This window comes from Vanrija pseudolonga, chromosome 5 (assembly GCF_020906515.1).
Source record: "Vanrija pseudolonga chromosome 5, complete sequence".
NCBI classification, from domain to species: Eukaryota; Fungi; Basidiomycota; class Tremellomycetes; order Trichosporonales; family Trichosporonaceae; genus Vanrija; species Vanrija pseudolonga.
In genome coordinates, this window is record NC_085853.1 from 1585929 (window position 1) to 1612442 (window position 26514).

The 26514-nt window shown below is 61.6% G+C and overlaps 11 protein-coding genes across 14 annotated transcripts; 8 read left to right on the plus strand and 3 right to left on the minus strand.

The window, feature by feature from the left end:
- Positions 1–279: 279 nt before the first annotated feature.
- On the plus strand, positions 280–1347 carry LOC62_05G007301 (uncharacterized protein; the record flags this gene model as incomplete). The annotated part of the gene is made up of 1 exon (XM_062773820.1): positions 280–1347. One exon carries the CDS (start codon positions 280–282, stop codon positions 1345–1347), a length of 1068 nt encoding a protein of 355 aa, XP_062629804.1.
- Positions 1348–1421: 74 nt separating this feature from the next.
- LOC62_05G007302 (uncharacterized protein) lies at positions 1422–2564 on the plus strand (the record flags this gene model as incomplete). Its single annotated transcript, XM_062773821.1, has 2 exons — positions 1422–1445; positions 1503–2564. 2 exons carry the CDS (start codon positions 1422–1424, stop codon positions 2562–2564), a joined length of 1086 nt encoding a protein of 361 aa, XP_062629805.1.
- A 275-nt stretch (positions 2565–2839) lies between these two features.
- LOC62_05G007303 (uncharacterized protein) lies at positions 2840–4037 on the plus strand (the record flags this gene model as incomplete). Its single annotated transcript, XM_062773822.1, has 2 exons — positions 2840–2860; positions 2898–4037. The coding sequence occupies 2 exons, from the start codon at positions 2840–2842 to the stop codon at positions 4035–4037; spliced, it is 1161 nt and encodes a 386-aa protein (XP_062629806.1).
- Positions 4038–4261: 224 nt separating this feature from the next.
- On the plus strand, positions 4262–5479 carry LOC62_05G007304 (uncharacterized protein; the record flags this gene model as incomplete). The annotated part of the gene is made up of 1 exon (XM_062773823.1): positions 4262–5479. The coding sequence occupies one exon, from the start codon at positions 4262–4264 to the stop codon at positions 5477–5479; it is 1218 nt and encodes a 405-aa protein (XP_062629807.1).
- A 212-nt stretch (positions 5480–5691) lies between these two features.
- On the plus strand, positions 5692–7431 carry LOC62_05G007305 (uncharacterized protein; the record flags this gene model as incomplete). Its single annotated transcript, XM_062773824.1, has 2 exons — positions 5692–6080; positions 6504–7431. 2 exons carry the CDS (start codon positions 5692–5694, stop codon positions 7429–7431), a joined length of 1317 nt encoding a protein of 438 aa, XP_062629808.1.
- A 53-nt stretch (positions 7432–7484) lies between these two features.
- CG12259 (Protein FAM50) lies at positions 7485–8907 on the minus strand (the record flags this gene model as incomplete). The annotated part of the gene is made up of 9 exons (XM_062773825.1): positions 8795–8907; positions 8713–8748; positions 8491–8663; positions 8075–8450; positions 7937–8035; positions 7876–7896; positions 7672–7842; positions 7536–7592; positions 7485–7496 (listed from the first exon to the last, which is right to left on the minus strand). The coding sequence occupies exons 1-9, from the start codon at positions 8861–8863 to the stop codon at positions 7485–7487; spliced, it is 1014 nt and encodes a 337-aa protein (XP_062629809.1). The 5' UTR covers positions 8864–8907.
- Positions 8908–9284: 377 nt separating this feature from the next.
- GSP1_1 lies at positions 9285–10777 on the plus strand (the record flags this gene model as incomplete). Of its 3 annotated transcripts, none has more annotated exons than XM_062773826.1 (9): positions 9285–9344; positions 9511–9533; positions 9583–9671; positions 9743–9766; positions 9824–9870; positions 10052–10307; positions 10360–10397; positions 10444–10617; positions 10670–10777. In XM_062773826.1, 9 exons carry the CDS (start codon positions 9285–9287, stop codon positions 10685–10687), a joined length of 729 nt encoding a protein of 242 aa, XP_062629810.1. In that variant the 3' UTR covers positions 10688–10777. The 3 variants fall into 3 exon arrangements, with proteins under 3 accessions (XP_062629810.1, XP_062629811.1, XP_062629812.1); XM_062773827.1 differs by having other exon boundaries at positions 9285–9330; positions 9511–9587; positions 9623–9671; XM_062773828.1 differs by having other exon boundaries at positions 9285–9330; positions 9511–9587; positions 9644–9671.
- On the minus strand, positions 10754–11560 carry cox20 (Cytochrome c oxidase assembly protein cox20, mitochondrial). The gene is made up of 4 exons (XM_062773829.1): positions 11405–11560; positions 11235–11355; positions 11125–11185; positions 10754–11085 (listed from the first exon to the last, which is right to left on the minus strand). Exons 1-4 carry the CDS (start codon positions 11543–11545, stop codon positions 10956–10958), a joined length of 453 nt encoding a protein of 150 aa, XP_062629813.1. The 5' UTR covers positions 11546–11560; the 3' UTR covers positions 10754–10955.
- A 160-nt stretch (positions 11561–11720) lies between these two features.
- COG2 lies at positions 11721–15540 on the plus strand. Of its 2 annotated transcripts, XM_062773830.1 has the most exons (5): positions 11721–12139; positions 12189–14047; positions 14495–14787; positions 14832–15052; positions 15113–15540. In XM_062773830.1, exons 2-5 carry the CDS (start codon positions 14040–14042, stop codon positions 15260–15262), a joined length of 672 nt encoding a protein of 223 aa, XP_062629815.1. In that variant the 5' UTR covers positions 11721–12139; positions 12189–14039; the 3' UTR covers positions 15263–15540. The 2 variants fall into 2 exon arrangements, with proteins under 2 accessions (XP_062629815.1, XP_062629814.1); XM_062773831.1 differs by lacking the exons at positions 14495–14787; positions 14832–15052; positions 15113–15540 and having other exon boundaries at positions 12189–14046.
- A 189-nt stretch (positions 15541–15729) lies between these two features.
- Positions 15730–17577, plus strand: Cyp4f14 (Leukotriene-B4 omega-hydroxylase 3; the record flags this gene model as incomplete). The annotated part of the gene is made up of 4 exons (XM_062773832.1): positions 15730–16533; positions 16582–16940; positions 16995–17348; positions 17391–17577. 4 exons carry the CDS (start codon positions 15730–15732, stop codon positions 17575–17577), a joined length of 1704 nt encoding a protein of 567 aa, XP_062629816.1.
- Positions 17578–18672: 1095 nt separating this feature from the next.
- HD-10 (Homeobox protein HD-10) lies at positions 18673–22434 on the minus strand. Its single transcript, XM_062773833.1, has 4 exons — positions 21921–22434; positions 21237–21869; positions 20986–21137; positions 18673–20924 (listed from the first exon to the last, which is right to left on the minus strand). Exons 2-4 carry the CDS (start codon positions 21846–21848, stop codon positions 18956–18958), a joined length of 2733 nt encoding a protein of 910 aa, XP_062629817.1. The 5' UTR covers positions 21849–21869; positions 21921–22434; the 3' UTR covers positions 18673–18955.
- Positions 22435–26514: the final 4080 nt, after the last annotated feature.

Here is a 26514-nt window from a genome sequence, read left to right on the forward strand (position 1 = left end):
GACGCAGAGTATCTGCACTTTTGAAGATACATTGAACAAGGACGAGTTCTTGTCGAGGGCAATGAACATGCGTTGACCAGGATGGCGTCGAGGGAGGCGGATCATCCTGGCGGCGGGGGAGATGTCACGCCCACGCCTCAAACGCCTCAACTGTTGTTCGGGATTGATCCTCTTACCATATCCGTTCTTCTCCATCGCTCCTGCCACCGAACCGTAAGAACCCCAACACACACCCCGCGCCCATCACTGATGACAGCAGCCCAGCACCCCACGACGAGCATGGCAGCCCCGGCCCTGCCCTCGCTGCCCCCAGAACTGCTGATCCGCATCCTCGACCTCACCGACGCACGGACCCGCGCGACGTGTCTCCGCGTAAACTCAGCCTTCTACGCCGCGTGTATCCGCAAAACTTCCCACACCGTAAGGCTGTATGCGAACGACGCGGCGCTTCCCCTGTCTGGGCCGCACGCCGCCGAGCTGGCACCTTACGTCCGCGTGCTCGACGTTGCGCGGCACCCGGCCTCGGCGTGCGCCGCCGTCCCCTCGACCTACCCGCCCCCAATGGCCAAGCTCGGCACCCTCCGCCTGCGCATAGGCTCGTATCCCTACACAGACCACCTGCACAGCGACGCGGGGTATGAGCCTGGTGTGTGCCGCATAGTCTCTGGCTTGCGTGCAAGTACCCTCGTCCTCCGGGACACTGTGACCGAGGCGATGCCCGGCAGCCTGACAAACAACCCCGCCAAGACGCTCGGCGACGATGCCTTCTCGGCGGTGCGACACGTCGTGTGCGTGCTCGCCTCGGGCGTGACCCTGGAAAGTAGCAGCCTGTTCGCTCTCTACTCGGTCGCGATGGCGGCGTGGAGGGGTCCCGTGCGCTTCACCTTCGTATTCTGGACCGAAACCCGCGACGAGGTGTGGGAGCCGCCCAGTGTGGCTGACGAAGGCGTGGATCGGAACGAAAGCTGGTGGCTCAGTCTCGGCGCCTTCAACTACATCCTGCTTGCGTACCCTGTGACCGAGGGGCCGCTGCTCACCATCGTGAATGCCGGCGCCATGCGCAGCGGCGATACCGTCGCCGACCCGGTCAATACCCTCTCCCAAGCCGAGCTGTGCGACGAGCTCTCGGTCGCACAGCGCGCTACCAAGCTCGAGGAACGAATCCGTGCCGACTTCAACGAGAAGTGCGACGACCTCGACTCTGGGGAGAGCGTGCCGGCGCATGGGGATTGGGACCCTGAGATGCGCAGGAAGGTCGATCACATGCGCTTCTTGTCCATGGACGAGTTCCTTGAGGAAGACAATGGGGACGCGTTTGACGAGTGCGAGCTCGCTGGGTGGAGGTAGCGCTAGTCCTTTGCAACGCCTCGGCACTATATCTTCGCCTTTCCCGTCCTTTCTCTTCCTCACACTCGACTACAATGTCCAGCAGTAACCACGACACCGTAAGTGTTCTCCGCATTGAGCTCAACTGACTCCAGCCCGCTGAGCAGCTAATGCAGCTCTCCGTGTCCGCCTCACCGGCCCCACGTCTCTCGCCCTTTCCGCAAGAGATTCTCGAGCGTATCCTCGGCCACGCCGACCAGCGGACCTGCGTGACGTGCGTTCGCGTCAACTCTGCCTTCTACGATGCTTGTATACGGCAGGTCTACACCATCGTCAAGATGTTCCCCAAGTCCCGCACCGTCGCCCTTCCACTCTCTGGGCAGCATGCCACCACTCTCGCAAACTACGTGTGGCTGCTCGACATCAGTGGCGACCTCAACGGCTCGTGCATCGCTGCTGTCAGGTACCCACCCCCCATGCCGAACCGGCGAACCATCCGCCTCTGTGCCGCGGTTAGCCCCCGCCTTGTTAAGGTAAACGACTCTGTGTGGGGTGGCATTACGCAGCTTCGCCCGCACACCCTCGTTACACGCGACCGTGCTGGGGCTCCCAACGTTTCTCGCGTCCCTGGTGGCCCGTATCCCTGGTTTTTCAAGCACGGAACGACAGTGGCCTCTGTCTTGCAAGTTTGCAAGTTCGTGTGCGTCCTAGACGAAGGACTATCTTTCAGCGACAGCACCCTCTGCTTTCTAAGTCATGACATGCCGGTGCGCTCCCTCGAGAGCTTTACCTTTGTGTTTTGGACCAAGTCTCGAAACCAGCCATGGCATTGGTCAGCACGCAACCCCGGCGGACCGGGCAACTGGTACCCAATGTTTCAGGTACTCATCGACCTCCTCTTATGCCAACCAGCAACCGAGGGACGCCCGCTCCTCACAATCGTCAACGCAGGTGCTATCCCCCATCTGGGGTTCATCGGCATCCCCTCTGTGGGCGGTATCCCTTCAGAAACTCTCACCTCGCAGCAGAGAGCGACCAAGTTTGAAACGGACCTCAAAGGCGGGTTTAACTACACTTGCGACTACTACGAAGCTGGGAGGCAGCACATGTTCGCCGGGGGGTGGCATGCCAGTATCAGGGATAGGCAGCACCACATCCGGTCCTTGACGATGGACGAGTTTCTCGCCGAGGACAATGGCGAAGCGTTTGACGAGGGCGAGCTTGCCGGATGGCGATGAGGTTGTCGTTGGCGCCTTGGTGCAGCCTCCTGGAGGCTGCACGTCTGACCTCTGTCGACGTAGTTGAGGGAATAGTGGCATGAAGATTCTGGCTCAACGTACCAGTCGGCGACTGCAAAACAAGAGAGGCCCGAGCGCGCCGTCAATATCCCTAGAGCGACGACCATCAATCCAGTCAACACAACACCATTTCCCACTCACTCATTCTCCCACTCACTCACTCACTCACTCCTTCTCTCACGCAACCTTCTTCTCGCCACCCAAAGACGACCACAATGGCCCCCAATCCAAACGAGGTAAGCTCATCCAAGAGCTGCTCCGAGCTGACCCCAGCCTGCACAGCTCAGCCAACACACGCCCCCGAGCGCCCTCTCGCCCTTCCCTCAAGAGATTCTCGAGCGTATCCTTTCCTTCGCAGCGCCAGGCGCACGCGCGACGAGCCTGCGCGTCAACTCGGCCTTCTATCACGCGGGCGTGCGCAGCGCGTACGCTTTCGTCAAGATCCTCCCCGACACCCCGCGCCCTTTCGCTTCGCCTCGCGCCGATCAGCTTGCCGCCCATGTCCGCACGCTCGAGCTTGGTGTCCACCCCCTCTCCGAGTGCCAGGCTGGGGCAGGGAAGGCAGCACCATTTCCTCCATCGATGCCAAACCTGCGTACCCTCCGCCTCAATCTTCGATGCGACGGGGAAACCGATCCCCTCCACTCTGACCTGAGTGCCGACACTCCGGCTCCTTGCGGGATGCTCGCTGCGAGCTCTCGGAAGATCGTCATCCACGGTATCAACGTCAAGATCAGGTCTTTCCAAGTGTTGCCGAGTCTCCGCAGCACACTACCGAGCCACCGTCTTTCCGAAGTACGCGAACTGGTCTACGTGTTCGATCCGGACATCGACGTCGAACAGAGGGGCCACAGGCGTCTCCTTCCGGATTGGCGAGAGGCTCCCTTCTCCGGGCCCCTCAGGTTCACAATTGTCTTCTGGACTAAGATCCGAGGCGAGCTCTGGGTCCCAGTTGACACATACCGCTCCCAAACCAACGGCTCAGATGACGATGGTGAGCAGCGTATTACGGCTGCTCGCATAGATATACATTTGGTGTGGTCGCTTTTCTGGGTTCTCTTCTGTCACCCAGCTCCCGAAACAGGAGAGCCTTTGATCACCGTCGTCAACGCTGGTGCCATCCCTCTCCACAACACACTGAAAGCGATTGTTACTACACTCAGTCCCGATGAGCTACGTGACGAATTCACTGTCGACCAGCGAGCTCCCAAGATCGAAAAGTACATCAGGGCTCATTTCGAGCGCCTCTGTGAACCGTACGCGATTCCAGATAGATGGACACACCCCATCAAGCGCGAGCTTGCACTCAAGAGCGTAAAAGAGTCGATGCGCTTCATCAGCATGGACGAGTACCTCGCCGAGCCTGGCGCACTGGACGCGTTTGACGAGGACGCGTTGGCTGGGTGGCAGTAGTAGTGTGGGTGACTGTAGATGATGTCATGTAAACGATCGCCACTTCGTGTTTGATTTATCTTCGTCGCTGTTTCACTCTCTCCTCGTCGCTGTTTCACTCTCTCCTTCTCTCACTCCACCATCTTCCCTTCTCGCCACCCACCACCACCACCACCACAATGCTCAACAACGATCACAGCGTAAGGCTCCCACCAACAGTACCCAGCTCACCCCAGCCTATACCCATGGCGCACGACCCTCCCACTGGCGCCCACCCACACACCACCTCCGCGTTGCCGCCCGCGCCAACGCTGCTGTCGCCCTTCCCCCACAAGGTCCTCACGGTCATCCTGGCGGCAGCCAGCAACAACGCCCGCGTGACCTGCATGCGCGTCAACTCCATCTTCTACGACGTCGCTGTGCCGCACGTGCACCACACCGTCAAGGTGTTCAGGGGCAACGGCAGGGGCGACGAAGAGGACACCTTCCCTCTCACTGGACCCCACGCGGCCAAGCTCGCAAGTCACGTCCGCGTCCTCGACGTTGGAGAGCACCTCATTGGAACGTGCCGTCACGCCCACACCTATACGAGCTCCTTTCCTCGACTTCACAACATGCACACTCTTCGCCTTCGCGTCCGCGATACCCTGGACGACGGAACCGACGTCTTCCATGTTTTCGAGGACGTTTACGAGCCACGCGTGTGCAATCTCCTTCCACCCCTCCGCCCCCGCACCCTTGTTTTCCGCGGTACCGGGACGCAAACAGAGAAGTTGGGCATTATCGACGACCCCGAGCGCATTATGACTCGTGGCCCGCTCTCCTCAGTCCGTGAGGTCGTCGTCGTCTTCGAGCCCGAAGTCCAGATCTACGACGAGGGCGTTGAAGTGGCATGTTCACTCAGTCGCGTCAAGTTTGCTCACCCCGTCAAGTTCACATTCGTCTTCTGGACCAAGAAGCGTGGCGACGATTGGATCCCGGCGCGCCTACACCATCATGTCGGAGACGACTACTACGACAGCGAGGACAGCGCCAGTGCCAAGAGCCATCTCGAGGCCTGGTGGCTTTCGACCCTGGCTTTCCTCGACATACTCTTCCATCAACCCACGCCTGAGGGCGGAGCACCACTTCTCACGATGGTCAACGCCGGTGCCATACCCTCTGTCCACACTGTCCGCTGGACACTCCCTTCGTTTACCCCCGAGGACACGAAGCTCTCGCGCAAGGAGCTCCGCGGCAAGCTCAGCATCGACGAGCGTGCGATCAAGCTTGAGAACCGCTTCAAGGCTTGGTTCGACGGCGCTTGTGATGCCCGCGCTCCCGGTGATACGTACGACGGCAAGCCATGGGATCCTGCCACCCGCGACAAGGTGCAGAGCATGCGTTTCTTGTCCATGGACGAGTTTCTGGCCGAGCACAACGGCGACGTCTTTGACGAGGAGGAGCTGGCGGGGTGGCGGTGAGGAGGGGTAAAGAAGAGGGGTAAAATGAAGGCGCATAAGTCCTGTCATGCAACAGTTACATATCCTGTGTTCTCATTTCTCTCTCACTCTGCATTCTGGACTCTGAAACGGAGTGCAATTATGGATGCGGGATAATGGTGACCCTGTTGTCCTGCTTCAAGTGGACCCGTCCCCTCAAGTTTGTATTCGTTTTGTGGACTGAGCGGCGAGGCATGGAGTGGATCTCTGAAAGGGTGCCCGGTGTCGAGAGGGAGGACGGTGACGGTCAAACCTGGCTCCAATGGTCCGACTTCACCCCCCTCCTGATCAGACACCCCGTCCCCGCCGGCGAACCGCTCCTCACGATCGTGAACGGCGGCGCCATTCCAAAGCGGTACGGCATGCCCGGAAGCCTCTCCACGGCGGCGATCGAGGCGCAGCTCAAGGCGGCCTTCAACGCAGAGTGCGACGCGCGTGATGCCGCTGTTGCCGGCGACGAGAAGTACCTCGACACCTGGGACCCCGCGACGCGCGCCAAGGAGGACCATGTTCGCGCGATGACGATGGATGAGTGGCTTGCCGAGCACAATGGCGACGCGTTCGACGAGGGCGAGCTCGCTGGGTGGTTGTAATGTAGACTGGAGGCGCCGTTGTACATATGATGTCATGAAATCCGTGGTCGACATTTCTTCCTCCTTTCTCTCGCCCATTCTCCTACAACGCCGTGCTGATGGGGAGGAGGGGGCGAGTCGAGCACATATCTAACCAGGTATACATGGCTTGCTTCTCTCATTTATCCTCTCTCTCTCTCTCTCTCTCGTCCTCGTCCCACACATCTTCTGCGCGCCCCCTCCCCTCCGCACACAATGTTGACCAGCGACCAAGACACAAGAGCCCCACCACCACAGCCCACTACGCAGCCCTTCCCAACGGCGACGCAGCTGTGACCCTTCCCTCTGGAGGTCCTGCAGCCCATCCTCGCCCTCACAGACACGCGCACCCGCGCGGCATGCCTACGCGTCAACTCGGTATTCTACGGCGCCAGCGTCCGAATGGTCTACCATACCGTCAAGATCGGTCACGGGCTGCTCGCCGCGCCCCCTCTCTCCACCAACACGGACGCGGCATGCTACGTCCACATATTGGATATCGGCCCGACGCACTGGATCGACTGCGAGTACCTCCTCAAGCGCCAGCCGTCGTATCCGCCCCCTCTTCCCAGCCTGCGCACAGTCCGCATGGACTCCGGCTTCTGCCATTCTTTCCAGAAGGGCGCCGACCGCCGCAATCACGCCATTGTTGATTCCCTTCGTCCTCGCACCCTCGTTCTCCGTGGTTGCATGGAGGGCGAGCACACTTTCTACTCCATCACTGCCCACGAGGACCTCGTCTTCCCTCCAGTGCTCGAGGCTGTCGACGAAGTCATCTGTGTCTTCGACACGGGGACCCAACCCTCAAAGTGGCTCAATTCGGTGAGGACGAACAAATTCAGATTTAGCCGCCCCGTGAAGTTCACGTTTGTCTTCTGGACCAAGCACCGCGGCGACCTATGGATACCGGCCCACGGCGACTTGGCTGGGAAGTACGGGCTTGCGATTCGTCTCGCTTTCGCCGTCCTGCTCATCAACCAACCGATCCCGGAAGGTGGAGGACCGCTGTTCACAATTGTGAACGCTGGTGCCATACCTAGCTGTTTTGCCATTCCCGATGGCACCACCACTCTCGCCTCCGACGAGCTCACAGTCGAGGAACGAGCCGTCAAGTTCCAGGCCCATTTAACCGCCGAGCTCAACAGCGTATGCGATGGACGTGATGAGGGACACAGCTTCCGGGGGTACGGCGGACGGAGCAAGTGGGATCCTGCAACCAGGAAGAAACAGCACAGCATGAGGTTCCTGTCCATGGACGACTTCCTGGCCCAAGATGACGGTAACACGTTCGACCCAGACGAGCTCAGTGGATGGACGAGTTAGGCGGGTTTGATGGGTGGTAGCATGAGCTAGTGTACAACATTGACGAGACATGTTTAGGCGATTTTCTGTACAGATCAGTAATGTGTGAATGTATCCCTACTCACGTAGGTTCCATAGTCCTTGTCGGGGTCGTACACCTCCCAGCGTGATGCAGGGAAGATCTGGTAAGCGTCAGTGCACCGTCGTCAACCGGCTCGGGTCCATAGCATCTATAGCCCATCCATCTGGCCGCCCACTCACATGCTTGTGGCGGTGATACCACGACCGCTCGACAACCTTGCCGGCATGCGACTCGTCCTTCTCTTTCGTGGCGTCGGCGAGCAGCCGCACGTCGTCATGTACGTCAAAGTTGAACAGCGGGCCCGACTTGCCGCGCGCCTTGTTGATGATGAAATCGTAGAAGGTGTAATGCTGGCGTCAGCGTAGTCAACAACATCAGCTCACATGTGGGATGATGAGGTCCTCCTGAGACGTTAGCGGGTTAACAAGAGGAAGTGTGACCCACCTTGATGTACATCAGGTTGTCTATGCTCACGCCGCGCAGCTCGGGGACCTGGGTGCGGCACTTGCCAAGGAAAGCAGCGATCGAGTCGCCCTTCTTGCACTGCGCTGCTCAACTCCGAGATCGATCAGCAGCACTCACGTCAACCACCTTGCGGTGCCCACTGCCGTCCCAGTACGAGTAGGTGATCTCGATATCCTCGTCCTTTATCCGCCCTTGCTCCTCGATCCAGACCTTGCGTAGCTCCTCGCGCTCCTCCATCTCCTTGGCCTCGCGCACGCGGTCGGGGAGGAACGAGGTGTCGACGTCGGGGTTCTTGGAGAGCTTCTTCTTCTTGGCCGCGGGGTCTGCTGGAGTCAGCTGGGGCGAGGGATGTTTCAGCAGACCTTCTGAAGCCTCTCGTGAGCGCTTGTCGCCGGCTGAGGAGGCGGCACCCTCGTCTTCCTCCTCGTCCAAGGCGAATGAGAGCTTGGCCCGATCCTTCTTCTTATCCCGCTTGGCCTTCTTCGCGTTCTGGCTGCAGAAGCTGTCAGTATCGTAAGGAAAGTCCAGCTTACATCTTATCGGCCGCCGTCTTAGCTGCAATCCTCCGCTGTTCCTCCTCGAGCTCGTCGCGGGTCTTCTGGAAGTCCTCGAGGGTCACGAGACCGATGGTGGAGGTCTTGAGACGTTCATCAATGGCTTCGGCAACTGTGGTGAACCGTGAGGCCGTGTGGTCCTTCTGCGAGTCCTGATAGCGTCAGCTTCACCGCCAGCGGCCAAGTGAATGCAGCGCATACCTTCAGGAGGGCTTCCTTCTGTCTCTGGTGCTCAGCCTGCGAGATGGTTAGCGAGTTGAACAGGTGGTCATAAGGAACTTACAGCCTCCCGCTCCCGCTGCTTGGTGTAGAACAAGGCCGGAAGGCTCTCCTCTGGATGGCCCGCTACCATGACGATGATGACGCAGAGTGTTGTTTCAACGAGCCGAGGAAGATGAGCTCGAGAGAGTGGAGGACATCAACAAGACCACTAAAGTGGAGGTGTGATGAAATTGACTTTGTGATTAGAAACTGTTTCTAATAGCCCTAATGCTAACGGCCAACGCCGTGTTGTAATGGGCCAGTCAGTCACGTGGCTGTGATGGGAGAAAATGGCAAAAATGCCGTGATAATAAATTCTTTCAGCATGGTTGTCTGGCGTCGTCCGTTGCGCGCGCCACCCAGCTCGACTGACACCACAGTGACGCTCCTCGCTCGCGCCTGGCTGGCTGGGCACAACATACAACCACTGTCCGTCACCAACAATCTCTTCCACTCTCTCTCACTCTCTTTAAACCTAGTCCTTTCCCAAAAACACCACATAGACTGTCAAAATGTCCGGTGAAGAGGTTGCTGCTACCTTCAAGATGGTCCTCTGCGGTGACGGTGGTACCGTAAGTACACTGGCAAGCGAGCTCGAGCTCGAGCAGCAAACACTGCGTTTGCGGAAAGTTGGGGGGGCCTCGATGGCCAAGTCGCAATGACCCCACGAGCCAAAGTTGCTAGCTCGCTCGCTCACACACCTCGCCCCCCACCAACCCTTGCTAACACCGCGCCCAGGGTACGCATACTCAATGCTCCTCGTGACGCCCCTTGCTAACCATCTGCTCCTCTGCTCCTCACAACCCACAGGCAAGGTACGTCACACGAGAGGGGCGATTTGTTGGTGGAGCATTCACTGATCCTCGCTCAGACCACCTTCGTCAAGCGCCACCTTACTGGTGCGTAGAGGCCTCGAGAGCCTTTGGCCACCACCACCTCCCAGAGTCCACTCGCTGACATGCCCTAACAGGCGAGTTCGAGAAGAAGTACATTGGTAAGCGGATCGAGCTTGTTTGCAGAGTCCTAGCCGCGTTGCTGACATTGTCCCCAGCCACCCTTGGTGTCGAGGTCCACCCTCTGAAATTCCACACCTCTTACGTGCGTATCAAGTGTTCCGGGTGGCGAGGAAGACGGCGGGACGGAGCGCGACGTTTTTTCAAGTCGGGAGCTTTGTCAATCGCACGCGCTGGAAGTTCCTGGTGGCAAAAGCGACTGGTCGACCCGTCTTCTCTCGCCGCCCTCGCGGACGCATGGAAATATGACTAACGCGTGATCCTAGGGCACCATCTGCTTCAACGTCTGGGACACTGCCGGCCAGGAGAAGTTCGGTGGTCTCCGTGACGGCTACTACATCCAGGGCCAGTGTGGTATCATCATGTTCGACGTTACCTCGCGTATCACCTACAAGAACGTCCCCAACTGGCACCGTGACCTCGAGCGTGTCTGCGAGAACATCCCCATTGTTCTCTGCGGCAACAAGGTCGACGTCAAGGAGCGCAAGGTCAAGACTGGCAACGTCACCTTCCACCGCAAGAGTGCGTTCGAACAGTGGCCGAGCTCGCCGCCCCAGAGACTAACGATGCACAGAGAACCTCCAGTACTTCGAGATCTCGGCCAAGTCGAACGTACGTGTTGTAGCGTTGCCCAAGGCGCCTCTCTAACCCAACCCAGTACAACTTCGAGAAGCCCTTCCTTTGGCTCGCCCGCAAGCTCGTCGGCAACCAGTCGCTCGAGTTCGTTGCCGCCCCTGCCCTCGCCCCCCCTGAGGTCGAGGTTGACCCCGCCCTCATGGCCAAGTACCAGGCGGAGCTCGACACTGCCCTCAACGCACCCCTCCCCGATGAGGTGAGTAGATGCGGCACGTTTATGGCTGGGCTCCCAACTGACGCACGCACAGGACGACGCCGACCTCTAGAGTGGAGGAGATATGTACGGGGCTCGGCAACCGTTCCATAGTCTGTAGTTCATGAGCCGAGTCATGAATCTCTGCATGTTATGTGATCTACGTGTAGAGTGAGACGCGTGACGAGAAATTATTTTGCCCAAGAGTGGAGGGGTGATTGGTGGTGGTGGTGTTGTTATGTGTTGATGCTGTGTGGTGGTAGGTCTACCCGTCGCTCTCTCTCTCTCTCTGTTTCCGCCTCTCTGCCTGCTTCCCTGCTCGCCCTCGTCGCTGCACATCTCTACTCGTCCTTGGGCGGTGTCCACTCTTCTCCCTTGCGCTTGAGGTGGCTGACATGTCGATGGGGGAACTTCTCTTGAATCATGCGCATGTTGGCCAACTCCTTTCTCCTCTGGCTCTCGCAGAGTTCACTACACTATCAGCCATGTGTCATCGGCCCTCGTACTCACCGTGTACCGATGGAGGTGGCGATGAACGTCGCGACTGCCCAGCTGCCTGCCGAATGGACGCCTGGGGTTGGTTAGCCCAGCTGCAGCCACGGTTAAGACGGGAGACCTACGCCGCGAACCGAGGAAGCGCACCGCGCCGATGCCTGCGCCGCCTGCAATGCCGTACATGAGCGCGTTGCGCACGCATGGCCACTGGCCCATGTGCTCAAAGTCGTCCTTGACATTGATCATCTGCCGGCAGCGTCAGCTGCGCGCTCTCAGCAGCAGCCCATGGACCCACCTTGAAGGCCTTCTTGAAGTCCTGCCACCAGTTGCCGGACAGCGGCTCGTCCACTGGCTGTTGTGCGTCTGGCGAGATGGGGCTGTTGCCCTTTGGAATGTTGAGTGCGGGTTTGCTTGGCGGCTTTTGTTCGTCGGACATTGTGTGTGGTTGGTGTTGCAAGAGTGAGATGCAGAGGTGGCCGTGCCGAAAAGTCGAACAAGTCGGAGAGCGGCGGGGTCAGCCCGGTCTACTGCAGGGCGGAGGCAAGCCTCCACGCCGTCGCGACCTCCACATGCAGCCAGCATCGACTGCCCAACACATCCACACTTGCATCAACAACACTACAACACCACGGCATACACTGCACGACGCACACACGGCAGCATGGCGACTGAGAACGGGGACAGCGCGCCGTCCCCAGCGGCCACAGTGACGCGGTCGCCGCGCGCGTCAACGTCGACCATCGGCCACTCGCTCGACCTGCCCTCGCTCCTGCCCCTCTCGCACCAGCACCCCCTGCTCACGGCACAAGAGTACGACGTGGACGCGTTTCTGCTGTCGCGCATCCACATCCCGCTCGACGAGCTACGTGCCGAGCTGCGCGCGTATCTCGGTGTCCTGCGCGAGGAGCTCGTCCAGCTCATCAACGACGACTACGAGGAGTTTATCTCCCTCGGCACCGGACTGCGCGGCGAGGGCGAGCGGTTGAAGGGGCTCCAGCGGCCACTGACTGGACTGAGGGGGCAGGTTGAGGTGAGGAAGCCACGGGGTCGGGATGGTTCTGCAGCGCGCTGACTTTCAGATCGTTCGCGACGTTCTCAAGGACCACCAGAATGCCGTCCAGGCGCAGCTCGACGAGCGCTCAGCACTGAGAGAAGAGAAGGCGCTCCTCGAGCTCCTGCAGCGCCTGTTCGAGACGTTGGCCCGCGCCGAGGCCCTTGAGACCGTTGGCGACGACACGGAGCGGCCAAAGGTCGTGCAGCGCCTCGCGGGGGAGTACACGCAGCTCGTTTACCTGCGCAACAAGGCGCGCGCCGAGGGGTGCAAGGTGGCCGAGACGGCGTCCCCGCGGATCGACGCGCTGCGGACGCGGCTGAGCCACGACCTGGCGTCAATACTCACGGCTGCGCTCGGCGCGCGCGACGAGCCGCGCATCAAGCAGTGCCTCCGGACATATGACCTCATCGAGGGCTGGCGCGAGGCCGAGGACGTTGTGCGCTCGCTCGTGCACGAGTTTTGCGCGCGCACCATCACTGCTTCGGCGCTGGTGGTGCCCCCGTCCCCGACGGCTCCAGAGACGCCTGCCGCGAGCAAGGCAATCGACAGGCCTCACAGGCTCACGGGCGCGTCCTTACTCGACGGGTTGTACAACCGCGTCCTGGCCCAGGTCGAAACGTACACGCCTTTGATTGCCATCGCGCATTCGGTGTCAACAGAGTTTGACTTCTTCTCCAAGGTCTTGTGGCCCGAGATCGGGACCGCTGTCGTCGACAACCTCGGCCATGTCATCTTCTCTGCTGGTCGGCCAGACGAGCTGTACAAGCACTACACCACCACGCACCGGTTCCTGACCATCTTTGAGGGTCATGCGCCAACGGCCGACGCGGTGATCGCCATGCGTGAGAGCAGGACGTACATCACGTTTGAGCGCCGGTGGCAGTTGCCAGTCTACTTCCAGCTGCGGTGGAAGGAGATTGTGTCCACGTTTGAGAACGCCCTCGTTGCAAGCGCGACATCGCCCCAACGACCATCAACATCCGCAGTGTCGTCACCAAGAGTATCGGGTGCGACCGGATGGGCACTGCCTCAGAGCGAAGCGGCGTGGAACGCGTTCAAGCAGTGCTGGGCTCCCGAGATCTACCTGCCCGAACTTTCCCACCGGTTCTGGCGACTGAGCCTGCAGATTCTGTCGCGGTACGGTTCGTGGCTGAGCGCCACCCTGGCAACATACAAGGTCGGCGACGACGAGGCGGCGCAGGCGCAGGAGGACGCCGTGCTGCGGTTCGCGGCATCGGCGATTGCGGATATCGACCAGCTCACGGCGCGGATCGGCGACTTGGCACTGCTGGCCGACCTGGGCCTATCAGTGCCATTCCCAGCGTCGCTATCAACGCAGCCGTATGCCGAGCGTATCGTGGCCGTGCTGCAGCGACGCTGTGCCGAGCCACTCAAACTCGTGAAAACCGTCGCGTCTCAATTCCGCGCTACAGCCGCTCGACCCAACGCGGCGGTCACTGCGTCGCATTTCATTCCGACAATCCTCAAGCCCCTCAACCTCTTCTTTGAGCCACGGCCCACGCTGCGGGAAAAGTACCAGGCAGCATGGAGTGTGCTCGTGGTCGACCACGTGTTGTCCAACTATGCGTCCATCCTCGCGTCGGTCCGCAAGACTGAGGACCTTCTGCGGCGGCACCGTGGCGCCCGCAGACCAGGCTTCTCATTGTTTGGCAACGCGGGCGTTCCCGGCACGCCCGACGCCGAGGAGGGGCGTTTCAAGACGCAGATGCTGGCGGACGTGAATGCGCTGGCAGACGACGCGCGCAAGCTCGGCGTGAGCGTCGACGACCTGGGCTCGTGGCTCGAGCTCAAGGAGGTGGTGGAGCGGCCCTCTGGCGAGCAGTAGTGCATAAACGTGGTAGTATGCAGCAGCATCATGTGTGTGTGTGTCGTTGCAGACTCGTCAGCAGCATTGTTCGCGCGCCGGATCGACCGTGGCCCGTGCTTGGGTTGAGGGTGGGTGCAGTGGGCGACAGGGGGGTTGCTGCCAGTTTGGCAGGTGCCACGCTCCCTCGGAGTAATGAGCACGTGTCGACCCTATCCCGTTTGTTGTCTCGACCTCCTTGTCGCCCTGTCCACACAACACCCCCGATTCTTGTGTATTGTACGCACCTGCCTCGCCCCCCTAGCAGAGCACAGACTGTGAAGCGTTTCACGGATCTGCGATAATGTCGGCGCTGGGCGGGTGGTTACGGGGGAGTCGGGGTGGTCGGGGTGGTCGGGGTCTGGGCCGATGGGTCGTGGGCGGGCGGTGCGTGGCGAGGGGCTTGGGAGGTGTATAAAGATTTGGGCTGTTGTCATGAGCGCCAAGGACAGCAGCAAGCACCACAGCACCACAGCACTCATACAACTCACTCGACTTACTCTAAGCTCGAACTACCACCCCCACCCCCGCCCCACCATGATCACCATCCCGCCCCAGATCATCAACCAGCTCCCCCTGTCGCAGGGTGTCCTGGCGTCCCTCTACGCCGAGTACGGCGGCGTGCCCGTCCCGCTCGGCAAGGGCGTGCTCGAGGAGGGCCTCGACCTGACCGACATGCTGCTCGAGAGCCCCGTGACGGGCGACGAGCTCAAGGCCGAGGCCAAGGCGTTCCAGGACGACCTGCTCGAGCACGGCGATGGTGAGGGCGTCGCGTGTGCTGGTTGCCAAGCTGACACGCTGCAGACTGGGCAAAGGTCCGCAAAAACACGGGCGCCACGAACCCGCTGTACAAGATCCTTATCGAGATGCAGAAGGAGATCCAGACGCTCCGGCACGACATGAAGGCGGTTCTCGACCGCCTCGACGCGGCCGACGAGGCAAAGTACAATGACGCGAGGCGGCTCGTCGGCCTCCCGCCAGTCAAGTACCGCCACTGGAGCGAGCACGCGGCGAGCAAGGTGCCGGTGGGTGTGGAGCGCGGCGGAAACTGACAAGGAGAGATAGACCGCTGACACGGCCAACAGGGCTTCTCTACCCCCACGTCGGTCGAGCGCCTGTCGGTCGAAGAGCTGTGTATCTCGCTCGAAGACTACCTCGGCGAAGAGGTGTCCGAGGAGGTGCCCCGCGAGACGCTGGTGCGCGCGCTCAAGCTCGCCGCGGGGCTGGAGCACTAAGCGGCGTGAGCGGTGAGCGGGCGCGAGCCCGCGAGCCCGCGAACTGAGCCGGTGCCGCACTGGTGCGGACACACAGCCCCACCCACCACGACAACAACAAGCGAAGAGCCGAGGCGGGCGAGACACGCCGCACCCACCGCCGCTTCTTTCCCCTCGCCGCTCGAACCCATCACCATCCCAACAAACCCCAACCCCATACATGACGATAGCATTGACGCACGCCGCATTGAACATAGACACTGTATATTGATGATGATGAACAAGTTGTGATTCGGTCATCATCCATCACCCGAGGAATAAGGTGGCGGGGAGGTTGCCGGTTAGGGAGCCGGGGCAGCGGCTTGGCTCGGCTCTGCCGCTGCAGCCGTGAACAAGCAGCTGGTCACTTGGTCACTGCTGCTCTCGGCGTCACTTGCACTCTACTCACCGCGCACTCACTCACTCGTGTACTCGCCACGGCCAGCGCAATGTCCGCCGCGATGCTGGCACTACCAGGGCTGGGCACGCACCTCGCGGACCTCTCCGGCGCCCATGTCGTCATCGCGCTACTGCTCGTGCTCCTCAGCTCGCTCTACCTCCTCCACCGCAACCAGCGGCGCAGCGCGCTGTCCAACCTCCCCGGGCCGCCGAGCGCGTCTTGGGTGCTAGGCAACGCGGGGGAGATGCTCCTCTCCGGGGAGCCGGGCACGGCCGCCGCGCGCTGGCTGGCCGAGCACGGCGGCACGATCTCGTACGCCTCTCTGCTCGGGACGCGGGGGCTGGCCACCACCGACCTGGTCGCGCTGGCGCACATCACGCGCAACGCGTACGAGTTTGTCAAGCCGCGCAATGCGAACGCGCTCCTCGGGAGCATCTTGGGCGACGGCATCCTCACTGCCGAAGGCTCGGCACATCGGCGGCAGCGGCGCGTGCTCAACCCCGCGTTCGGGCCGGGCACGGTGCGCGCGTTCGTGCCCGCGTTCCTCGACACGACGCGGACGCTCGCGCGCAAGTGGGCGGGCGTGCTCGAGAACGGGACGCGCGCGTCGTACACCCTCGCTAAGGAGGAGGACAAGGTGCCCGGCGCGGCCAAGATCGACGTCCTGCGCGGCATGAACGAGCTGACCCTCGACGTGCTCGGCACGACGGTGTTTGGCGTCGACTTTGGCGCGCTGGCCGACAACGGCACGCGCCACGAGCTCGCGCAGGCGTACGGCGACATGGCGGCGGCCGCGTACCGCCTCGACCCGCTCGCGCTCGCCGAGACGCAGTGGGGGGTGCTCAAGCTCATCGTGGGTGGCGTGGCGTGCTAGCACAGACAAGCTGACCCCCGTCCGTAGCCGAGTAAACGCCGGCGCATGGTGCAGCGAGCGCACGCCACGGCGGCGCGGCACGGCGCCCAGCTGCTCTCAGACGCGCGGGCCGCGCTCGCGGCAGAGAGCAAGGGCGGCGACGGCGACAGCGCACGCCGCAAGGACCTCCTCTCGCTCCTCCTCCGCGCCAACACGGACGCCGAGCTGCGCGCCGACCAGCGGCTAAGCGACGACGAGGTGCTCGCGCAGATGACGACGTTCCTGTTCGCGGGGCACGAGACGACGGCGGGGGTGTTGGCGTTTGCGCTGGCGCGGCTGGCGGAGCATCAGGGGGTGCAGGACAAGCTGTTTGCCGAGGTCGAGGGGGTGGGTGACGAGCCGGACCAGTGAGCGTTGCGCCGGCAGAGGACATGTACTCCTAGGAGCTGACACGCCCCCAGCGACACGCTCAACGCCCTGCCTTACCTCGACGCGTTCGTGCGCGAGGTCCTGCGCCTCGACGGACCCGTGACCGAGATCCTGCGCGAGCCAGCCCGCGACGTCGAGCTCCCCCTCGCGTCGCCAGTGGTGGGGCGCGACGGCCGCACAATGGCATCGATACACCTGCGCAAGGGCGACGAGATCTACATCCCGATCTACAGCGTCAACCGGTCGGAAGCGGTGTGGGGGGATGACGCGAAGCTGTTCAACCCGGAACGGCATGTCGCGGCCGCGGCGGCGAAGGGGCCAGGGGCCAAGGTGCCCGGCGTGTGGGGCAACCTGCTCTCGTTCTACGGCGGGGCACGGAACTGCGTGTGCGTGCGGAGCGAGCAGGGGTCATGCTGACGAGACACCAGAGGGTACCGCTTCGCCGTGGTCGAGATGAAGGCCATCCTGTTTGTGCTGGTGCGCAGCTTTGCGTTCGCGCCCCTCCCGTCGCGGCCGCGGGTGAGGCGCGACTGGATGATTGTTGTGCGGCCTGTTGTGGAGGGCGAGGAGGGGTTCGGGCCGCAGATGCCGCTGCTGGTGACGGCGCGCGAGTAGGCGGGGGTGTGGGTACGGCGCAGAGGTTATCTCGACAGGCTGTCGGTGTATGCAATGTTGTGATTATTACGAGTGCATGCCTCGCCGTCGCTATCGTGTGGGTCAGCTTGTGGCGCCACACTCGTGCGCTGCCCGTTCACCCTATGCACTGCTCGCTACTCCTGCATGCGTGCCCGTGTCGGACAGGACAGCACGCCGCTCGTCCAGGCAGGCAGGCAGGCGAGGCGTGTCTCTCTGTCGTGTCTGGCGTAGCAAGTAGGGGAGGTGTCACGCGCCGCCCTCGCCACATGCCACGATAGCGACCCATGCTCAGAAGCATGACGTCACAAGCATGATGCTTGGCTGGCTCCGATCGGACCGGCGTCCCCCCTGCGCACGCAGTCTTCTAGAAGACGTGCAGCCGACACGCCTCTCCCCGATCGACATGCACCACGATTGATTGCTGATTGACTGATAGATTGATTGATGTTTCCAGCCCCGACGACACGCCGGTAATCTCGATCGATCGGCCGCCTCAAGTGCCGAGGCAATTGATAAGGCCTGCCCGCCGGCGTCTGGTCGTCCCGACGGCGCGGAGAAAATTTGCCCACGCCGCGTGCTCCGCGCCGAGGCTCAACCTGGGCCGAGGTGGACGCCGGAGAACGCTACATACGCCGCTCCGCTCCACTCTGTTGCAGAACGATGACGGCGAGGCGCAAGCACCGGCTTACCTGGCGGTGAACCCCTTCTCAACATCACCCTCATCACCCTCGGCACCCCATGCACCTCACCACCCTGTGGCGTTTAGCTTGCACATAACTCTGTTCCAACGGACGACGGCTCGGAATCAGCGTGACGTAGCCACCTGCCGTGCCCACTGCGCTGCTTGTTCCTCGCGTGCCTCTGCGTCGTCGTCGTGGCGTGACTGTGCACTGGGCTACAGGGACGACGGACGGTTCCCATGCACCTTGTCCTCGCTAGGTACGGGGCGGTCATGGCCGTGGTGCCCGCGCAGATATGACTGCCTCTTACGGCGACGGCAGCAAGACCAGACTCCAGCCTGCTCGTCGCCGTGTCACCCGTCTCCTCGACACCCACCTCGCTGCCGCGCCGCGCTGCCGACTCACACACATGATGCATTACGTGTGTTATGTGCATCTGCTGACGGTTACAATGTAGTGGCTCAATATAATCCCAACAAGCGGAAAGAGACAGTAGGAGACAGATGATGATGGAGGCTCATGTATGCGTGTGAGAGAGGGGGGGGACCCATGTAAACCAGGATAACCAGAGAAAAATGTAGTGAGGATGGATGAGGGATGTACACTTTTGGGGGGAGAGACGGGAAAGGAAACAACGTCGAGCTGGTCGGAAAGAGGGCCATGTATATCCTCTGAGATTAGACCAAAACGTTGACGCCATCCGAGCCGAGATCGTTGGTGAGCTCGGCAAGGAAGGCAAACTGGTCCTTGTCGTCGTCACCGCGCAGGTCGAAACCCAGGTCGGCTTCCGATGACAAGAAACCAAGGTCGCCGCTGCTGCCGCTGGCGCTGCCCGAGGTCGAAGACGCGCTGCCAAAGACATAGGCGCTCGGGTCAGGCAGCGAGGGGACAGAAGAAGGCAATGAGTCGACGCCAAAGTCGTACTGCGACGAACCCATGTCGGTGTAGCCGGCATAGACAGGCTGTGACCGGTTGGGGAGGGGCGGAGGCGGCATCAGCGTAGAGTGCATCTGCGTGTGGATGCCAGCGGGCGACGGGCCTTCGCTTGGAACCGCCGAACCATTCGTAATGGGCGACGAGTCGTTGGCAGGGATGTAGGGGCCGCCCGGGATGGTCGGTGTGGACGAGGTGAGACTGGCGTTGTGCGCCTCAAGATTGCTGTGCGAGAATGCTGCAGAGCCGAGCGGAGACGGCCGCGCAAAGGTAGCAGTCCCAGACGTTGCGTTGCTAGCACCGGCACTGAGGCTATGCTGGCCAGCGTTCGCCGACGAGATACCCAGCAAGCCAATGTTGTGCAGCAAATCTGCAGGCGCAGACGCACGACGAATGTCAGGGTCAAAGCCATTAGGCGGCATGAACGACGGCCAGTCGAGCTCGCTACCGTTTTCGGTACCACCGTCCGTCACAGTCGTGTTGACACTGTTAACCGACGCAATCGATCCCAGACGGCCGCGCTGCAGTGCCATGAACAGTGCCTGCTGCTGCGAGTCGCTCTTGTCCATGCTGACACCTTCGGTGCTGATGCTGAGCGATCCTGGGCCACCCGGGGTGGAGTGGCCGGACGACGGCGCGCCACCAAACGAGAAGGTCGGGTTAGGCAGTGGCGAGTTGGGAGAAAATGGAACACCGGGCAGGCCTGGGTTGAGCGTGTACGACAGGCCGAGGTCGGGTTCAGGCACCGACAAGAATCCAGACATGCTGCTGGCATATGTCGATGACGGCCCAGTGACGTATGTCGCTGGCACACTGCCACGCAGCGACGGGTCGAGTTCGCCGTCGTGGTCCCTGATGGGGCTGAGCTCGCGACCGGGTCCTCCGGATCGACCGGGCTGTCCATTGGCCGTCGGCAGAGCCTGCGTAGAGCCTGGCAATGGGTGCACATACGAAGCGTTGCGAGGCGGCGTGAAGGCATTGGAAGAGATGAGCTGGGCACCACCACCGGGCATGGACGCGCGTCGTAGCGTGTTGTTGCGCATGGCCGTGACCAGTAATCCTTGAGGCATACGGCCATTAGGCGACACCTTGGGACTTGGCAAAGCCGAGCGAGCCGAGCCGTTCTCACCGCCCTCGAGTGGCGCAGTGAGGACCTGCGTAGGGTAGGGCTGGCTGTTTCGTCGTGCAGCCGCGGCAAGGCCCATGGGTGAGTTGCCCACCGAGACTGATCCACTGCCATACTGGCCCAGGGTGGCACGACGCCGTGCCCACGCTTCAATGGATGAAATGTCGCCACCTGCAAGCGAGACACGACGACCCATGTTCAGCTTGTCAGCTGCGGGGATATCGACATTGTCGTGTACCACGTCGTCGTTGCCTCCACTTGATGACGGCCGTGATGGCACCTGGGTCGTGACCAGAGGCGTCTGGATTGGTGTGCCAATGTGGTTGGGCTGCGTGGGGGCGACTACCGCTCCAGTTGGGTCAAGAGAGGCAGCAGCGTGGATGGCGTTGGCCTGCTGGGTGAGAATTGGCGGCGGGATCTGTCCGCTGGTTCCGCTGCCACTTGTTCCAGCGGCGTTTGCCAGGTCACCGCTACCGTCGGGTGCGTTGCCAGTCGGCGCTGTTGATGTTCCGTTGCGCTCAGCCTCCTTCTTTGCATCGGCTGCTGCGGCCTCGCGTGCCTTTTCCTGATTCTTGATCTTTGCACGTCTGGAGGAATAGAGTTTAGCGGCGACACCTTGAAGCAAAAAAGTCACAGCAAGCTACTCACCGATTTTGGAACCAGACCTGCACATTGCGCTTGGTAATACCGAGCTCCGAGGCAAGCCACTCGCGCAATGCATTGTCGGGTCGGGGGTTGATGCTAAACCAATGCTCGAGAACGCGTAGTTGTTCTGGGGTTGTTCGTCGCCGATGCTTGACCTGAAATTTGAGGGTTAGCGGGTCCAGGGGCCATGCGGTGTGGTGGATGCCGCGACGCCGCCGCCGCCACCACCCGTCACCACGGCTGGCTCTACTCACCTCCAACGTCCCGTACAAGACGGCGCCTCCGTTCTCGTCGTAATCTTCCTCCCACTCGGCGCCACCGTGCCATCCCTGCTCCACACCAAACTGCGGCGCACCGAATCGGTAGTCCTGGACGTGCGTTGTTCCCATGTGGGCAAAGGCAGGGACACCGCCCTGGTGGGCCATTGGTGGGTAAAACTGAACCGGGACGGCGCCTTGGTAGCCCTGCATGGGCCGAGGTGCAAGCTGGTAGCCTTGGTGAGCAACGAGCTGGATCTGTTGTGATGGCATTGGCATGCCGGCAGCCGCCATCGCCGACTGTTGTTGTTGAGCAGCGGCGAGATGATGATGATGTTGTTGTTGCAGGTGCTGGGCCGACTGCATTGCCAAGTGTTGTTGCTGCTGGGCCTGCTGCTGAAGCTGTTGTTGTTGCAGAGGCGTCACTTGTTGCACCTGGTGTTGAACGAGAGGCTGCTGCGGCTGCTGCATGATCATGCCTGGAGGGACCTGGCCGAGCGCGGGATTGTACTGGACAGCTTGTGGTCTTCCTTGGGGGGTAGCAATGTAGGCGTACTCGACGGCGCCATTGGCGCCCGAGTCCGGCCCATATGTCACGGCGCCAGACATGTTGTCGTCAGAGACGCGGCACTGGTGGTGGGTCAGTCAAGAACGTGGGACGGGGATTGCGCCGACGCATACCTTTGCCGAGTCGTTTCACAGCTCGGGACCACGGGGCACGCTGCAGCGAGCGTGTCGAGTGTGTCGAGGGGGGCAAAGTCGAGCCGGACAGGAGCTCTGTGCAGATGGGGTCAAGAGAAAAAATGGTGGTGTGGACCCGGGGCGTCGACGAGGGCGAGTGTGGAGGAAGGAAGGGAGGGGCGAGAGGACCGCAGTCCGAGAGGTTGCCTTTATCTTTAGAGTGACACTGTGCGTGCTTGGACGAGGTCTCTTTCGTGTCCGAGGTGGGTGTTGGTAGTTGTGAGTAGATCGATAAGACAAGGGTGGGGGGAGAGGGGGAGGGGAAGGAGGAGGAGACCGACACGAGGAAGGACTTGCGATGAGGAGTGATCGCGAGTGGCCAAGCGTGTCCAAGGTGCGGCAAATCGACGGCTTTTGTCTGCTAGAACCGCGGGCGGGGGTTCGTTTGAGAAGGATGGTCGAGGGACGACTTTGGCGCGTCGTCGTCGTGATACTGTGACGCTCGCGCTGGGGGTGGGGGGGGGGGGGGCAAAGGGGTGTGGGGTGTGTGATGGGGGGCCGTGGGTGGGTGACAAGAGTGGTTGATTGATTGGAAGCGTCAATCAAACTACTAAGGGGGGCCCAACTCGTGTCGATCCGTCACCGTGATGCGTTGCGCAGCGTGATGATGGGCAGCGAGTGAGCGTCGCAGAACGTCCTTGTCGTCGTTGTCGCGTCGGGATCGGTATGTAGAACGGCCAGTCGTCTCTGCCCTTGTTGTACACAGCGCAGCTGAAACCAAGGTGTGCGCCGGGCACGCGGACGGGGAGCTCAAAGGCGTGAACGCAGTGGGTGGGTGGGGTCGGTGGGTGGGTGGGATCTGTCCGATTCGCGGCGCGACAACCCCACTTGGCCGCTGATGTTGTTTTCGTCTCCAGCAATGGGATCTGGACGCGGCCGTGGCGAACAAAGTCGTTGCAGGAGAGGGGGAGGGGTCGGTCCGAGGTGATGAGGCAGAGGCAACGGTGACACCGAGACGGAGGGTGATACCGAAGTGTGGGATGATGACAAGAGTGGTCAAGATGTCGCGGGATGAGGCGTCGAGGCGTGGTGGTGAACCGGCCAGACAGTTGAGAGGGGCCAAGGCAAGAGACTGCAGCTACCGGGGGGTAGCGGCGGCGGCGGCACAGGGAAGCAGAACCACCGAGAGGGTCGGATTGACCACCATGAGCAGTGGCACTATGCCAGTGCCGCGGGTTTATCCCAGACGCACAACGACCGAGCGAGCGAGAGCGAGAGAGGAGGCAGGCAGACAGGCAGCAGGGGAGCGAGCGAAGCGGCGAAGGGCGGCTCTGTTGGGTTGGACCTACTTGTTCTGTCGCATTAGGGGGGGCAAGTTGTAGTCGTGATACATGCTGCAGCAGCTGCAAGGCTTACGGCGGGCCGAAGGGAAGCAAGCGGAGGCGGCGGCGGCGGCGTTGGCTGGCGGCGGCGGTGACCACGCAGAGGGAGGAGGAGCAGAGGATCAATCCTGCTTGTCCAGGCTGCCAGCCAGGCTTCAGCAGCAGCAGGCAGCAGAGCAGGCAAGGAGAAAAAAGGGGCAGCACGCGCGCGCGCACAGTGGCCAGGGTCTGGGCGCGGCCGTCTGACGCGGGTGGACCCAGGTGGGGCGGTTGCTGCAGACTCGTGGTGATGCTGTAAAACGGCAGCAACGATTGCGGCGGCGCAGCAGCAGAGCCGAGGGGGGGCCAAGCAAGAGGCGACACCCAGACGAGAACAAGCACCACAAGAGGCACGGGGATGAGCAGAGTCCTCTTCTTCCTGCCGGTCCCTGTCCTGCTGGCCTCCCTCCCTGACCCTTGGTCCTGGAACTTTTTTTTTTTTTCTCCCTTGCCTCCTGTGTCTATGCCTCTCCCTGGGCTGGGCTGCACCCCCCTGGCCGAGCATGGCCGCCCCCGCCGCCGTTGTGCTGCGTAGTGCCTTTTTGCCTTGGCTCTGGCAACTTAGTTCCGACAGGGTCCATCCTCGTGGGTGTCTCAACGACATGTCTCTACCTACTTGCCGGGTGTAAACTCTCCGGCGGGGGGTTGCGCTAATCCAGACGAGCATGTAATAAACCCGACCTGCAAGGGGAGGTCGTTGTTAATAATGGGACAGCTTTCGCCGGGGCCTGGTGACAGACGCTGGGACCTAATGACACACGGCACGGCACGATGCTCACGACGGTATGCAGACTACTACAAGACGAGCCATCAACATCCTTGGCTCCACTCGTAGTTGCGGGCCAAACATTCCTCAGATTCAACGGCGCGCATGGCCCATGGCCCATGGCCGCTGATGCCCACGCCTCCGACGAGCCCAGCCCCGGCGCCGCCGCCTCCGCCACCGCGAACGTGCCTCGGCTTGCGGGTTGCGGGCGGCTGGAGCAGGCAGGTTACAAGACGAGTTATTTTCTCTCACGCAATGCAGAGGCAGGCAGAGGAAACGCCACAGAGGCACCGACGCCGGCCAGGTGGAGGGCAAGGCGGATGTCAAGGTGCGCGCGCGCGCGCACGCACACGCGCAGCAAGGGCGGGCGGTTACCGAGGGAGATCAGGTAGAGATGTGCTGTGCTCCGCCTCTGACTCCGCACCAGGCCGCCGGCTTATGCTTTGACCCATTGTTGTATTTACTATTTACTGCATGGTTTTTGGTTGAGTTTGGCGGCGTCATGGGGTCCGTCAGAGGCTCAGAGGGGAGAGCAGGCCACGGCTGAATGGGTTGAACGCCAGGGGTGTGCGCGCGAGTGGCGCCCGAACAATGCTCCTTTCGGCGTGTTTTTTACTCTCCTTGCTCTCTGTTTCCTCGACTTGGCCCTGGGTTGACTCGCTCGCTCGGCTGGCCGCCTAACCCGGTCTTACCGGGCAGCAGGGAAGCAGAGCAACATCACATCATCTTTGCATGGCCACGGCACCAGAACGGCAGTGTGTGGAACAAGCCGAAAAGTCTGGTAGGCCAGCGCCTTCCCGGTCATCCTGTGCCTCGCCCACAGGGCCTCGTGGCCCAAGTCCAAGGGTCAGACTCCCGCGGTTACCTACACATAACCCACGAATACAAATGACACCGGCCAGTACGTCAGCGTCAGTCAACAGTCCTCCTGCCTTGCCTCGGTGTGCTTTGCTTTGCGCGCAGTCATCTTCCAGGTCCATGTATTGGTGCGAGATCTCGTTGATCAAGCGAGCTGCGAGCAGCTTACCGAACGCCTCGTCAAGACGCCGATCACGTCGTCATCGTTTGCTGTGCGGCGCCTGCAACCTTGACCGAGGCGAGCAGAGTCGTGGTTTGCCCGCCGCACTGACATGGCCATTGCCGCCGCCACCTTGAAATCGCCAAACGAACCAACAAAGAATCTAACATGCGCTGACAACGTTAGTGCTCCGAGACAACCCACGTAACTCGTATCCAGACCGGCGTCGTGGTCAATTATTTGCCGCTTTCCGGGTTAGCGGCCCTGGGCCGTGTCATGGATCCACATTTCAGGCATAACGGGCGGGCTTGGAGCGTGCACCGACCTGACGTGTGGTGTGGGACTCTTGTTGCGTGGCATGTGTCAAGAGTATGGTATGGTTGTCTTCATGAGCGTTTCTGCTGAGGAATGCGAGGGTTGAAACGGCGGGCTGCGGACGGAGAGGGGTAGCTGCAACAACTCAAGGTTGTGGGGCAGAATGCATCAGCTGGTCTCGTCGTAGCTGTCCCGAGCGAGCGACAAGGTGCTCATGTGATGTGAGTGTGGGCTGAGACCTCGTCCGACAGGTGGCTGTGTTTGACCCGAGGTTCACAACCGCAAAGTCTCGGTTGCGGTAGAGTCGACGAGACCCCAGCTGGGGCGGCGATCAAACCAAGGCGATAGCAGCTTTTGCACGGACACACACACACTCACGCAGACAGACGTACCCCAGCCCGAGTTTCCCGGGCCGACGACGCAGATCTGGCGCCGAGCATGCATCACTGGCGCCTTGTCGAGGCGAGCCGCGGCGTCGGCGATGGGCAAGCACCCAGCGTGTGCCGCGACGCCCCCCCGAACCTTGAGTCGTCAGTCTTTGGTGAGTGCGTCATGCGGCAATGGCAAGGAACCAAAAATGAAGGTAGATAGCCACTATGCCCTGTGCTAGTCTAGATACCCGGCTGCTCCATCCCACGCTCCGCCCAGTGTCTTGTCTCATCTGATGGAGCGCGTGCCCGAGTTGGTTCCAGTGGAAGCAAGACAACGAGAGTTGACGGCGACGCGGAACGGGGATTGGGATCGGCATGGAGTGGCATGGGGGCCATGGGGATAAGGCGGTGCCGCACGGCGCGGAGCGGAGCAGAGCAGGCGGCGAGGGGCTGCGAGCGGGCCGCTGCTCGGGCGTGCCGCTGCCTGACGGCAGTGGTGTTATCGGCGTCGTCGCGGGTGCGTTTACATACGCCAGGTCAGATTCGGTGGAGCCGCGGGAGTGCTTGCGTTACAGATAGGCATCAGGCTGCTGCGACCCCTGGTGGTGGCTTGTGGCGCGGGGGGGAGGGGTCGGGTTTGGGGTTGTCGGTGGGGTGACTTGCAGTGCCGAGAGCGCGCGAGTGCATGGCTGGTCGCTGGCGG

Coding starts and splice junctions, on each gene's coding strand:
- cox20 (XM_062773829.1), bottom strand. CDS start 11,545: ATGTCCGACGAACAAAAGCCGCCAAGCAAACCCGCACTCAACATTCCA. Junction 11,186..11,234: donor GCGCTTCCTCGGTTCGCGGC/GTAGGTCTCCCG, acceptor AACCAACCCCAG/GCGTCCATTCGGCAGGCAGC. Junction 11,086..11,124: donor GCCACCTCCATCGGTACACG/GTGAGTACGAGG, acceptor CTGATAGTGTAG/TGAACTCTGCGAGAGCCAGA.
- COG2 (XM_062773831.1), top strand. CDS start 11,771: ATGGCGACTGAGAACGGGGACAGCGCGCCGTCCCCAGCGGCCACAGTG. Junction 12,140..12,188: donor GACTGAGGGGGCAGGTTGAG/GTGAGGAAGCCA, acceptor GCTGACTTTCAG/ATCGTTCGCGACGTTCTCAA.
- HD-10 (XM_062773833.1), bottom strand. CDS start 21,848: ATGTCTGGCGCCGTGACATATGGGCCGGACTCGGGCGCCAATGGCGCC. Junction 21,138..21,236: donor TCTTGTACGGGACGTTGGAG/GTGAGTAGAGCC, acceptor CTCAAATTTCAG/GTCAAGCATCGGCGACGAAC. Junction 20,925..20,985: donor CAGGTCTGGTTCCAAAATCG/GTGAGTAGCTTG, acceptor CTATTCCTCCAG/ACGTGCAAAGATCAAGAATC.